Consider the following 15586-nt stretch of genomic DNA (forward strand, 5'->3'; position numbering starts at 1 on the left):
ATATATATATATATATATATATGTATATACTAGCAGCTAAACCTGGTTTCACCCAGTTGGTTTGGATTATGTGGCTGTAAAACCTGCTCTGTGCAAGCATTCGACTTGTTTGGGCACACTTACATTAAAAAACAATTTTAGAATGACTTTTTTCTGTCTTAACGCTAAAAATAACTGACCAACAACAAGAAAAAAGAACCAACCAAGATTCAACCAAATCAAAAAATAGTCCTAAATACTAAGTGAACAAAGATGAAGCATCCCATTTCCATTGCACACACACACACACACACACACAAACAAACACACACACACATGCATGCATACACACACACATTCATATACCCCCCTTTACATACACACACATATTCACACACGCTCACCCCTTCCTTTCTCATTCATAAACACAAGAGTATTATTATAGTAAATTATCTTGGTAACCATGGGATCTATGAAAAAAATACAAAGCTCAGCTTCACCACTGGATCATTCTACAGATCTGTGTAATTTTTCGTGCAATTCCACCCAGCCGTTTGACCGTGAATCCCAAGACGAGAAAGAATCGCCCATGTCAAATTTATTTGTGTATATATATATATATATATATATATTTTCTACTCTTGTTCTGAATTTAGGTAGTCTTCAGATCAGTAACTTTTTAATTGATCCTGGGAGAATACAACGTACAGTTCGTGAGCAGAGAATTAACATCACTCCTTCAGCTCTTGCAGAGTTACAGAATGCATCCATTAATCTCATGTCTTTTGTTAAAATGGTAAGTTTTGTAAAGTATAAAGTTACTTTAATTCTAATATTTTCTAAGTGTGAATGTGTGTTCATGTTATGGAACAAAGTAAAAGGAAAACTTTGGGAACTTTAATGATTATGTTAAAAAATACCACAAGGAGTTAAGTGGTGATTATAGAAGATATATTTGTGGCACAATGAATAACATATTTGTTCTACAATAGATGACATAGGATCAAGCTTCTTGGAATTCTGCAATACAAATATAAACATTTGTTACAATAGTACAAAGTTTAGAAAACAAGCAAGCCAGTCAGCTGATTCATTTACCACTCCTTTTAGCATGAGGACCTAAACTGATTTCGCACCTATAAGAATTTGATGTGGCCTGATGGTTGTAAATACTGAATTCTTACCTGTGGAGGATTATGAGGATTATAATTATGGACCTCAGCATAAATTATGAGAGAATGTAACTCAAATGATTTAAGTTAAAGATGAGACAGATTTGGAAGTAAAATATTTTGCTTCCAAATCTGTGTCTGTCTCAGGGAAAGTACAGAAGTTGAAAATGATGCCTGATATGTGATGGAATTTTCTAACATTATTAGGTGATACTTAATTAAAGGATGATGATGATGTTCTATCCAATCCAAACAATCATTTTTTTTTTTATATTTAATATTTGTGGTCACAATTAAAAATTGTTGTATTGCTGTCATTCATTTTTTTAAAGTTGTTGAGAGGAGAATGTGAATGTATTGAATCATTCAGAACTTTTGTAACTGCCCATTGTAATGTTGTTGAGGCAGAAAGGGGTATGACTATTAAGAGATTTGGTTGCAGTTTTTAGCAGGTCGAACAACCACATCGAAGACAATGGAGTTTCCTTAGCTTGGCATGTTGAGAAATTTCTTCCTCATCGGAGTGTTGCATATATTTTAATCGGTTGACATGCAGTTTAAAAGTAAGAAAAAAAATATGACTGATAGTAACGAGTGTATGACAAAAGTCTCATAGTTAAAGTGTGAATCAAGTGGCTATCATTTGATGCATCCCTTCTGAGGTTTGACATTCTTCAGCAAACCATACTCAACTAGATTCATACTTTCTGGCAATAACTTTCACTTACTTTGAAATTTGTGATGATAAAAACAAAACTAGGGTCATGCAGATTAAGAAATATCTAATTTGAGAATTACAGGCTAATGTAGTTAATTAAGAAAATAAGAAAATGACATCCATTCATCTCTTGATACAGAACTTGTATTTTTTTTTACAATGAAGACTTATTTAATGAAGAACTTTATTCTACAAAAATGAGCTAAAAATACTTTGGAATCTGAACTTCAAGAGTTTTTAATGCATTCAAATGATAATAATAGCTTGCATACATTTGATTTTCATAATCATCTTTCTGTAGACATGTGTTTTTGGCAACTGTTATTTAACTCATGAAAACAGAAACATCAAAATTACTTTATTCACATCAAATCATATTATCAAAAGCCCTTTGATCCTAATGAAGCATAGGCCATCGATGACTTTTCTCCACTCTTCTTGATTCTGGGCTGTAATGCCTTCCACTTTCAGTTCTTACTAGTTTGAATGTCATTGGTACCTCTGAAATTTTTTTTTTTTTTTTTTTTTTTTTTTTTTTTTTGCTAGGTAGGTAGTGTTGGCCCTGCCCCTACACAAACCCATTTTTACCTCTGGAAAGAAGTAGTCCATATTAATCTGGCCTCTATCCTTTGACCTGTCCAATATAGGAGACCCTATCAAAAGCTTGTGCTGAACCTTGAGATAGACATCAAATCATATAAAGGTTCAAATTTATGCTGCATTTCATTCAGGGAAATTAATTTATGCAATTAACCGAAAGTGATGCTATATGCATATTAACTGATCAATTTTATATAGATTTGATGCTAAATGGTTTGTTGTTTAAAATTATGCAGTTAACCAAATCATGCAGTTATCTAGTTTGCAACTGAGCAGAAATGGCCATACTTCATAAAATCAAAGATTTCAATGATAATTTACCAAAGTTTGGAGTCATCAGATTCATCATCACCATTGCCACTACTACTATTTCCAACTATTTAAAATTTTCCCTTTTAACTAAAGTAACTGATATAATTTTATTATTACAAACAATTTAATTCTAGTGTAAATGATTATTGACTTAAAATAGAATGGTAGTATTTATTTCTAGGTTCTGCAGAATTGCCAATTATTGAAATAGCTTTTACTCACCTCTTGTTAACTCAAGTTTATATGAAAGAACATTAGTTTGAAAGAAGAAAAAAAAAGAAAAAGAATAAAGCTTACTTTTTCTATTTCATTTTAAGTCAAACTAATGTTAAATCATTAATATTTCAATGTAGACCTCGTACATTTAGTTCAATAGATTTTCTCAATTGATTTCCCTTAAACTTGATAAATAAACATTTGGTAAATGTAGAAAACAAATCAAAAGGATTCTAGCAGAGTATTGAATTTCTCATTCCTTACCCATAAGAACCGAAAAGATTACTAAGGAGCTATTTTATTGATTCTTTTTTAGTGGGCTGAGGATACTTAAGTAGTTTTATAGAACCTCTTGTCTTGTTAGTTATTGGACTTCTTAAGCTGGCAGAAAACACTGATATTTTTCCTATGGCTCAAGTTACTTCCTGTCAAAAGTAGTCAATAAGATCCCTGTTAAAGCCATAGATTTTGCAAATAAGATTAAGACGTGTCAAGTTCAATACATTGAAGACCATATGGTGGCTTTCCCCCTTTTATGTGAAATCATGAAAACTTTCCATTTAACATGAAAACTAATCTTCTTTCCACATTTGTATTGATAAATACTGATGCTTTCTTCATAAATTTGATGAAAACGAATGTCATATATCACTTAGTTTTTGAAGTGATATCAACAGTAATAATTACGTTTTCTTCATATATATGATTAAAACAAATGTTTTATATCACTGAACTTATTAAAATATATGATTTGTATGACTGTGCATATGTAATAATATCAGGAATGAATATGCTTTCTTCATATATTCTGAATAAAACAAGTGTTGTACACAGATGTCTCAAAAGTGAGTGGCCACCATATTTTTATTTTATAGGGTTTATTAGTTTCAAACTTGGCAGAAGGCCAGCAGTTTTGGGGAAGAGCCAAATTGATCCCAGTGCTCAACTGGTTCTTATTTTGTTGACTCCGAAAGGATGAAAGGCAAAGTCAACCTCGGTGGAATTTGAACCTAGAATATAAGGACAAATGAAATGCTGCTAAGCATCTCACCCGACATGCTAACAATTCAGCCAGTTCACCACCTAATTTAAAGATTTATATTGAGAAACAATAATGTCATTTGATGCATTTAAATACCTAATGTGGTATTTAGTAGACATATCTTGTGCAGTTTTCAATGGTATCATTTGGGCATTCTACTAATGAGTAGTGTCCAAAAAGGTAAAAACATTATAATGCAGGGTGTCTATTTACTTTTGAGGTGTCCGTATATCACTGAGCTTATGAAATATGTATTAAAACATAGTTTACATCACTGAGCTTGTGAAATATCAACAACAATTATGTTTTCTTCATATATCTGCTTAGAACATGTTTTATATCACTGTGCATATATTAAATAATATCAGCAATAATTATTTGGATCAATAAAGGATCAGTATTATTTTTTTCAGTTTATAATTCCAAATTGATAAAAAAAGAAACTATTAAAACAAATGTTTTTATAAACCAAGGCTGAAATTAAAACTTATCTTAGAATTCAGTAAAGACTGATGTTCAAATGAATAGTTCTAGTTTTATTGGATTTTAGATTTCAGTTGTAATATTTATTTAATCTTTTCTTTCTGTTTTCAAACTTACCAATTTGAAATTTCCAAAGTAACTGATAAAAAAAGACTAAAATTTCTCACCCCGTGAAATTTAAATTTTCAAGAATGTTAAGACAATATTTAGACAAGAGAAGCTATTGCATAGTTTTTGCTGAAATAGTCTTATTAGTAAAATAACATATCTATAACGATATAACTGAATAATAACAGTATTCTATCCAATGTACAAGGAATAATAAATGTTTTTCATTATGGAGTTGGGAGTAATTAACTTTTCAGAATAAGAATAGCAAGATAAAAGCTATAATTAAAGTATTGCAGTTTAATTATTATCATTGCAATTAGTATGCTCATAAAACATAATGTTTGTATATGGAAAATATTAATAGATTTATGAATAAGAAATATTGTAAAAAAGAAAAAAAATCTCAGCTTTCGAGTTCATTAATGCAATACTGAAGATAATTGCACACAGAGGATAGTGAATCAATTCAGACTGAGGCAAAGCAAGCCTAAAATGAGCATAATTCAATGGAATAAAACTGAACATTACTTATGATATGGAGCCAATTATCTGTGGTGATGCTTATATTTTGGCAAATGGAATCAGAAACTCAGTTTTATTTGTCTGTTAGTATCTGCTTATTGCACTGATTCCCACTGGAACAGCATTAATGTTACATTTTATAGTTTATAATAAAGCAACACAAAGCAATTGTATTTTCCCAAAAGTAAGTTTTCAAATTTGGTGCATGAAGTTAAAAGTTGTTTAGTGGAAAAAAGAAGAAATATAGAAATAAAATAGATAAATGATAATAAATAGTGAAGGCTTTACTATTTTACCAACATGAAACAGTGACTAATTCAATAGCAAAAGTTATCTTCTCTTGTAACTCTAAGACTTAATTTCTAATGTAGGGTCAATATTGGTTATACATTTGCACATGTATGTGTAGGCCTGTGTAAGATTTTTTTAGGAAGATTAGTAGTTGCCAATGCATGCAAGTCTCCCCTCTCCACATCACCCATGTTTATTCATAAGAAAGGCCACCAACTTGGACCAATACAGTTTGGCACCAGAGTTATTGCAGGTGTTGCAGCCAGAATGCAAAGAACTGGAACAGATACTGACAAGCATCTCATCTGACCCTTTAACAGTTCTGTCAATTTGCCACTGTAGATTGATAGTTTTATTTGTTTTATTGAGCCTGAAAAGATGAAAGGCGTAGTTGATCTTGACAAGATTTGAACTCAAGATGCAGTGAATTAGAACAAGTGCCACACATGTTCTTCCAATACCATAAAACTCTGCCTGTTTGCTGCCTTCAATTTCTAATAAAGACAATGTTTGTTAATTACTTCATAACCAGAAATTGTGCCAAGAACTGTAGAGAGAAGTAAACTCCTAGCAAATTAAGTCTGATTGAAATTTGATTCCCAGTGGTAACTATGTCACTCCATCTCATTTATGTTAGTAATATCACTGAGAAAGGCATGACAGTCCCTTATTCTTCACAAATTTAAGACCTTTACCTGAATGTACATCTACCCATCCTCTCCATCCAATATTCTTGGGAGGGTTATGAGAGTAGAGTTCTCAAGCTCTTCCTCCATAGGGTTCTATGAGAAGCAACCATCAATAGACTTTCTGGTTGAATTTTCAAGCATGACTAACTGAGACTGGTTATTATCCAACGTCTTGTTCTTAGTCTACTCCTAGGTCTCCTTCCAGTTGTGATTCTATCCCAAAGTTTCCATCATAAAAATAAAATCCAATTGTCTCGTTAATAAATTAAGAATTGTTCAATGATTTAACATATAAAGCAAGAAATAAAAGTGCAAGTGAAAGGTTTAAGGAAAAATTCCACTATAAATGATCAGAAACTATTTAATGAATTACTGATCCATCTATAAATGTGTATACCTGCAGAAACTTGACTCCAGAATGTTGTATGTTATTAAAAGATGACCAAATAAGTATATATATATTTTTTGTTTTTGTTTTACTTGTAGATTTCTGACAGAGAAGATATTGGAACAGTTAAATGGATGAATGATGTCCAGAATATTTTGACCCAAAGGGCTGGCATTCTACAAAATCCAAACAATGTCCAGATGATTTATAATTCCATTTGTAATGGAAGTATGTTAACAAGAGTATTAACTTTTCAAGATCCTTCAGCTGCAATTCAAGTTCAGAAAGAGTTATGTCAGAACCTTACTCAAAAGCAGGCATTAATGTTAGCTAAAGATTTTCAAGATAATTTCAGCTGGATAGCTTTTATCGAAGAAGTAAGTAAATTAAAATTAAACCAGAAAAATTTCATTTTTTTTTATTCATGAGGGAGATGAAAGTCTGTCTTGATGCATGAGATTATGAGGAAGATTCAGGTGATCTTAAAATAGAATTTATAAAATGTCTAAAAACCTATGCAGTAGTAATATTATGATTAGTGTGTGCAGACTCTTGATTTCCTCTCCCTATTTTCACAGGACACGATACTGATGCAAGAGAATTCCTCTAACCCATTACTTGTCCTGAGTATCCCATGGGATATACAAGACATATTTCTCTGGTGTTCATGCATCATATATGATACACATTCCCCAAATTTTTTTTTAATAACCGGAGTAACTTGGGACTTTTGGAAGGAAAGCTTTATATTACTCAGAATGTGCGAAACAAAGGCTAAGTAAAAATTGGAAAATTGCATAAACATTTAAGACAAACTTACAAAAATATTTTACACTGGGCAAATGATTAAGTCACTTTCTGATATTTGTCCAAAATTGCATGTGTGGAAGCTGAAGACACTACCAGTTACTACTGTTAGTATTTATTCTGTTTTTAGCACCACTTTGAACAACAGTTTTGGGGACATTGTGTTCGTTAGTGTTTAACTTTTAGCATTCAGGTTACTTTGTCAAATACAATGCTTATTTATTCTCATTGTTTTGAATTTATCATGCATTTTCTAGTAGCTTTGAAATTTTAATGATATGGTTTTGATTTTTAAAATTACACTATAGGGTGGGTGTGAGACGCTGGATCTGACCAGTTTGAATATAAAACAAGTAGAATATATGAACCAGATATAGACAGTTTAAAAAATAATTAAGGATTTTAGGACATTAACATTCCCTTTTCTGTACCTTGTACATTGAACTCTAAACTGTAATATAATGCATTGCTGGAACCAAAAGTTGGAACTGAAAAACTCAGAAGTGGATACCAGCAATGCTGGTGTGTGATTTATCTCCATTTTGTTCACACATAAGGAATATTTAAACCAATGACTAGAAATCTGGAGGGTATTTTATGATGACTAAACACTGTGATGTGCCTGACCAGAAAAAGTTTCACACAAATGGTATTTAAATATCATATAAAAATGGCATATTATTTACACACTTGCATATATATTGACATGAGTATGACATAAAACTGCATTTTGTGGTAAGGCTCCAGTATGGGAGTTCTGGAGTTGTGCTGAGTGTTGAGTCACCACTTCATTACTAATCCTCCTAGGTTTGTTGTGACTTGGGATGGTTGTACCTGTTAAACACTTTTCTATAGGCTAAATAGATTTCCCTAGGGTAGAAGGAGCTCCTCTTATTTTTGACAAAGCTTTCTGAGAGAAAGATACTCTGACAAAACTTGCAGTCAAAATAGTTACCAGTCGTCTTGCAATGCTTGTCACTGGATCGTATTATGGTGACTGAGACACGGGCAAAAGTGTTGTACTAGTTTTCATCACTTAAATCCAATGACATAAAATTGTCTAACTATCATTTCATTTCTTGATCTGTTTTGTATTTTATGAAATTCTATGGTGTGAAAAGTTATATCCATGCACGTGAAAGTAAATCTGATCAAACAGGCTGAATGTGAGATGGATATCATCTGACAAGACGAGACAGTCATCATCATCGTGTGTGTGTGTTTATATATATAAATGTGTGTGTGTGTGTGTGTGTGTGTGTATATATATATATATACATATATATATATATATATATATGTATGTATGTTATGTTACGTTACTTCAGTCATGTAACCACATGTGCTTTTCTTGGACTATTTTTTTCCTTCTCCGGGCCTTTCATCTCTCCTCTTTCTGACAAAAAGCCATTCTTGAAACATTATACACCTCCTCTTTTTCCCATCTTATACTGAGTGTCAAGCTAATACATTCCATGTGTACATCCTTTTCACTTTTGTTGTTTTGTTATTTGTTATTTTGAATTTTCGATTTGTATATATGTATGTATATGTGTGTGTGTGTATGTGTGTGTAAGTGTGTATCTTTCTCTTCTGTGTTCTACCATCTTTAAAAATTACTATGTTGACAACAGCTTCTGTTTATTTGCTTATGAACGTGATTATGTTGAATATGGTGCACAATTTTGTATTTCAGTTTGAGAAATATGCGAAGCAAAATACTCATCAGACCTTAGACTTGAAAGGTTTGGTGCGGAATTTGGTCCTAGTAGAAGATTTTGTAAGTTGAATTTATCACTATTCAGCATTTAAAAAAATTTTCTTTTTCTGAATTTATAAAGAATTTATTTACATTTATATTAATTATCATTTTTTTTATAATATATATTTTACATTCTTAATTATTAAAATAAACTTCAGTATAACATCTTAATACAGTATCTGAGAAACCAGATTTTATTATTCATTCCATTCTCCCATGTACACAGCAAATAAATATTTAGAAAATTAGAAGAAAAAAGTACAAATTAAATTTCTGTTTTTATTATCTTTAAACATCTGAATGTTGCTGTTGGCTAAGTTAATTTGACAATGAACAACCACCTGGAAGGCTTATATTTTGTAGATGTGCCAACCCCATAACCAGAATATGTAACATATACCTGGTCTAGTTCTCTTCCTTGTAAATAGGTACAGTGATGGCTTAATGCTTGAAACTTTAAGCAGCAGAAGCATTGTAAATCTGATTATTGTTCTTTTTAATTTCCAGTAGTGAGTTCATAGTCTCTATTGGATGCTATTTGGAGAGCTGTGAGTTTTACTCTGCTGAATAGACAGTTTTCTTTTCTATAATCCAAAATGCTTGGGGAAACAGAAATGCATGCACATGCACGCACACACACGTGCGTGCACGCATGCGCTCGCCATCTTTATATGTTTATGAGTAAATAAAAGTATGATAATGGTATGAGTGGGTTTAAACTTACTGTTGTGTCCTTGTTATCTATTACTATTTTACATATTCTTAATTTTAAATTCTTTGAGATAAACCATTTCATTTCAGATGAAATAAAGTTTAATTGCATCATACCATTCTATTTTTCTTTCTCAGTGGAAGAGTATTCAGAAGATGGAATATTTGGGAAAAGTTTTTACCAACTGGAATGACATAAGTGATCAGATAAGGAATTTTAATCCACAGTCTTTTACAAATGGTTCTGTTAATTCTACTGCTATTCTTAACAGCATTAGTAACATATTCTGTGGTCGAAATACCACTTTAGAGTTTTCTGGCTACCAGCAGTCAAAAATTGCCCAAAGGTTGCAGGATTACAGGAGCCGGCCATCTGTGGAAAAGAATTTAGATGATCTGGATGATACAGTATGTAAGTAAAGTAACATTACTGTGCTATGACATTCTTATTAGAGAAACATTTTTACTTCTATGTTTTTTTTTCATTAATTTTTTTTATAGAAATATTATGTTGATTAAATAGGAAAGGATTCATAGAAACAATAGAATAATTGGACATAATTGCTTCACATTATGTAGTCTTGTCCTCCTACATATATTCAATTTTGTTGAGCATATTTCATCATCATCATTATTATTTAGCAAGGGCATCCAGCTGTAGAAACTCTGCCAAATTAGATTGGAGCCTGGTGTTGCCATCCGGTTTCACCAGTCCTCAGTCAAATCGTCCAACCCATGCTAGCATGGAAGGCGGACGTTAAACGATGATGATGATCCTTATTCCATTCTGATTTGGGTGGGGCCAATATTTAGATTTTTACATCAGTTCTGAAATCAAATCTTACCAAGGTTGTTTTTACTCTTGATCCATTTTAATGCTATAAGATATGTACCAGTTGCAAAGTGGAATCTTTTCAGTCCATTGCCAATAAAGGTTTTCCTTTTCAGTTTGTTGAAAAAATCATTATTGACTCAGAATCTTTTGCATTATTAAGGGTTTTAAGTATCTTACCTATAAAAATATGAAACATAATTATACTGGAGGAAAAGCAATATGTGCACACACACACACACACACACTTTTATGTATACATATTGATTTATTAAATCTAATCTGTTTTAAAACATGTAATAATTACTTGTGAAAATATTCTTGTATCGTTAAAAGACTTTTTTCAAAATTGAACTAAACAAAAGAATTGATACACATTTTAATTTGCTGTTATAATTTACAGTTTTGTATTGTGCAAACTATAAGAAACATTTCTGTTATTGCAAAAGAGAAGTAAGTCATGAAGATAGTGAAAATAATATGATTATAGAATAGATGTTTTTATTGTATTTTGTTTGGTATTCAGACTAAATACTATAAAGCATTTGGTCTACCATTTTATTTTTCACCATTTTGACCTCTTACATTTTCATAATTACAATTAATCATTCTGAAATTAAATCTGTGTAGAGAAGAACTTTCTCTCCTTATGCCCAAGACTTGAGTCAAGTCTGTTGTGAATTAGTCATGGCCTGGCCAATAATGGCCAAAACCAATCTAAATTATCTAAGTTATACTCTCTCTCCTTTAAAACTTTGATTAATAATAATTTTATTTGACTGTACTTAGCAAAAGAAATAATTATTACAAACAAGAAGCTTTTATTGGATATAAGTACAAATCTATAGAAGTTTCAAAATTTTCTCTAAAATTTGTCTTAATTAGTTGAAAATTTATTTGATTTGAAAATGTTCATCTCAATGTATAATTATATTTCAGCTGATTTCTATAAAGATGTTATGAAATCTCTTGAGAATAATCCCTTAACTCGCTTTTTATGGAAAAATGTGATAAAATCTGTCATGTTAGGGGTAATACCCTATGCTCCTGATGCTCCCATTGTCAAGAAGATTATAAAGAAGGCAAGTATTATCTCTTGGGTTTCTAAATATGAAAGAGCTAATGAATTTTTCTTTTAATTTTTTAAATAAATAGTTGTTTGTGAATTTATCACATTTATGATTTCCTGGAAATCAATCAAACAGTTCCAAAAGAATGACTTATAGTTTAAGGTCTAAATGTCAATAAAGCAACAATTAACGTATTAACTAATAACAAAAACCACATCATAATGGAAGAGTCGTGCATGTAATGGTACCCAAAATATACTGTGAGACCTCTAGAAGATTAACAATGAATCTGGATTTGCAATGTACTAGATGTGACTATTCCATGTTGTTGGCACCATTATTGTTTTTATGTCATGCAATCTTTATTTGATTCTTTACAAAGGTTTCACTTTTTTCTACATGTTTCTTCAGATTCTTGATTTGAAATATTAGAATGTTGTGTGACATGTGTATTTTCAGTAAAAACAGAGATTGAAAATAAATCCAATTATTATTAAGTTACCGTAATCCTTTCCTTCAGAAGATTCTTCTTAACTGTTTTTGTACTATATTTCTGCTAAAATACAATGTCTTTTTTTTTTTTTTTTTTTTGTTAATTTTGAAAATAATGAAGAATTTAATAAAATAACTTTATCATTTCTAAAATGGTGTTTGAAACTTAAATTAACATGAAATATCAATGAAAATTTTAATTTTGATCACTTTAAATAGTAAGTTTGTATCTTAAAACCAGGGATAGTTTCAGATGGATTGGTATCAAAATAAAACAAATCAATATAATTGAAACTTTATGACTCTCATAACATTGTGAAAATTTATAAACATTTTGATTAATGCAAACAGGAAAGACACGTTATTTTTATCTTTGAATAGAATGTTTCTTTTCTTAATTTGGTCAAAAAGAAAAAATCTCTGAATATATATGAATAATTATGTGAGAAGTGGACTTTTGACATAAAGTGTAACATATAAATATTTTCTAAGGAATATATTTATGTGTTGATTTAAGAAACTTAGATAAGAAAATTGAAAAATGTTTATATAGATAAGCTTGTACATCTGATCAGTTTGTATGGTTGATTTTCTTTTACATTCATTAATAGTAAACTGAGCAAAAAATGAAACAGTGTGTTTTTTAGAGTATAGAAAGTTCAAGAAAAATAATGTTACGTTTTTGTCTATACACGGTTATACTAGATGTCTGAGATGTTTTCAATGGGATTGAACCTAGAATCACATGATTGTGAAACAAACTTCTTTACCAAATGGCCATGATTTCAGCCATGTTACATACAAGTCATATGTAATGTATATTGAATATGTAAAGTGGTGAGCTGACAGAACTGTTAGCACACCAGGCAAAATGCTTAGCAGCATTTCGTCTACCTATATGTTCTGTGTTCAAAATCCACTGAGGTTAACTTTGCCTTCTATTCTTTCATGGTCAATAAAATAAGTACCAGTTGGGCACTGGGGTTATGTAACTGACTCACCTATTCCCTCAAAATTGTTAGCCTTGTGCCAAATTTTGGAACCAATATATGGAGAATGTCTGTCATCTTTACTGGAGATGTGGTTCATGTTCCACAAACAGCTTTTGACTTTTCTATCCTCCGAGGTTTCTTAACCCATTATTTACATTCTGTTATTTAGAGCTTTATCTGCTTCGAGTTTCACTGTTCCAAAAAGAATTATTTCACATCTCTCAAAATTTATAATTTCTTATGATGTAAACAATAAAAACCCTCTTCGGTCATGAATGACCATGAGATTGCACCTAGAAAGTTCTCCACCAAGGCACAAGTCTGGGCAAGGTTGTTTATGGAAGGCCAGCAGTCACCCATGCATACCAGTCTCTCTTTTCCATGCTACTGATGTTATCCAAGGGAAAGACAAAGGCCAATATAGTTTGGCACCAGTGATGTTGCAACTCATTTCTACAGCTGAGTGAACTAGAACAACGTGAAATAAAGTATCTTGCTCAAGAACACAACTTACAGCCTGGTCCAGAAATTGAATTCACTACCTCATGATTGTGAGCCCAACACTCTAACCACTGTGCCATACACCTTTACATGTGTGTGTGTGTGTGTGTGTGTGTGTGTGTGTAATAATAATTTGTCACATGGAATCAGTTGTCTGGCTAATGAGGAGAATGAGAGATAAAAGTGGGATATTCACTCTTTACTGTCCATATGCCTTTGATAAAAGAAGTTTTGCAAAGTAAACAGAACAGAGCTACAAATTAAATCTGAGTATTTGATTTTCTGAGAACTAATTCACTGACATGATTTAGAAATATATTGAAAGGTGTGGCTGTGTGGTAAGAAGTTTACTTCTCAACCACATGTTTCCAGATTCAGTCCCACTGTGTGGTGCCTTGGGCAAGTGTCTTCTGCTATAGCCTCAGGCCAACCAAGGTCTTGTGAGTGGATTTGGTAGACGGAAACTGAAAGAAGCCCATCATATATCTGTGTGTGTATCTTTGTGTCTATGTTTCTCTCCCACTGGTGTTGGTGTGTCTAAGTCCCCATAACCAAGCAGTTCAGCAAAAGATACCAATAGAATAGGTACCAGTCTTAAAAAGAGATTAAGTACTGGGGTTGATTAGCTCAATTAAATTCTTCAAGGCGGTGCCCATCATGGCTGCAGTCTAATGACTGAAACTTGTAAAAGATAAAAGATCAAGATATTAGGTGGTTGGCTACAGTACAAGATATACATTGGTATAATCAAAAATCATTTTCAAAATATACATTTTGTTACAATTATATCAATATTTTTAGTGCATGAAATTGTAAAATATTTTAAAAGAATAAATGATCTTTAAACTTTCAGGCAAGTGAAGGCTTTGAAAATATAAGAAACATTTTCAGCGAACTGGTTGAAATTGCAAATAATCCTGATAATATTATTAAGAATTTGCGGAACCTCAGTAAGATACTGGTAAGTGGATTTTACAATAAGCATATATGTTTATGGTTTATTTTATACTGTCAACATATAAGGCAATACTAGCTGAATAAAAATGTATTCTAAGTTAATAGTGGAAAGTGCCCATTTTAGAAATCATCATCATCATCATCGTTTAATGTCCACTTTCCATGCTGGCATAGGTTGGACGGTTTGACTGAGGACTGGTGGACCAGATGGCTGCACCAGGCTCCAATCTGATCTGACAGAGTTTCTACAGCTGGATGCCCTTCCTAACGCCAACCACTCCGAGAGTGTAGTGGGTGCTTTTATGTGCCAGTCAGGTGGTACTGGCAACAGCCACACTCAAATGGTGTTTTTTATGTGCCACCTGCACAGGAGCCAGTACAGCAGCACTGGCAACGACCTCGCTCGAATGTTGTTTTTCACATGCCACCGGCACAAGTGCCAGTAAGGCGACACTGGTAACGGTCACGCTCGAGTGGTGCTTTTTACATGCCACCGGCACAGGAAAACAAAAGAAAATAAAGAAGGATATGAGGATGTGTAGCCTCAGAGATGAGATGATATACTTTGGAGATGAATGAAAATGTATTGTATTGCAGATGGTCTGGCCTAACTCATGTCTGCATAATCAAAAGGACTGTTGAAACAATACTGAAGATGACAGATGCTTAGAGAATCATACTGAGTGATTATATCTATCTATGTACCTATCTATCTATCTATCTATCTGCCTATATATATGTGTGTGTGTATATATATATATATATATATATATATGTATATATATATATGTATAAGTATATATATCTTTATATATGTATATATATTGGACACAGAATGTGTGTCATTAGTCAGCTGGAAGAGATGTCTTCCTGGGGCTATAAACGTCAGTAACACAGTCCGGTATAGGACACCACACTTGGTTGGCAATTATACATCTT

General features: G+C 32.0%; 1 protein-coding gene across 2 annotated transcripts in view; it reads left to right on the top strand.

The window, feature by feature from the left end:
* LOC106884520 (phospholipid-transporting ATPase ABCA7) overlaps positions 1 to 15586 on the top strand; it is a 289592-nt gene that overhangs the window by 106545 nt on the left and 167461 nt on the right. For both annotated transcript variants that reach the window (XM_052969717.1, XM_052969718.1), the window contains exons 6-11: positions 636 to 775; positions 6622 to 6900; positions 9027 to 9110; positions 9942 to 10215; positions 11575 to 11717; positions 14544 to 14651. In XM_052969717.1, coding sequence (XP_052825677.1) covers positions 636 to 775; positions 6622 to 6900; positions 9027 to 9110; positions 9942 to 10215; positions 11575 to 11717; positions 14544 to 14651 — 1028 coding nt within the window. The remainder of the gene's footprint in view (positions 1 to 635; positions 776 to 6621; positions 6901 to 9026; positions 9111 to 9941; positions 10216 to 11574; positions 11718 to 14543; positions 14652 to 15586) is intronic.

The sequence above is a fragment of the Octopus bimaculoides genome, chromosome 7 (genome assembly GCF_001194135.2).
Source record: "Octopus bimaculoides isolate UCB-OBI-ISO-001 chromosome 7, ASM119413v2, whole genome shotgun sequence".
Classification (NCBI taxonomy): domain Eukaryota; kingdom Metazoa; phylum Mollusca; class Cephalopoda; order Octopoda; family Octopodidae; genus Octopus; species Octopus bimaculoides.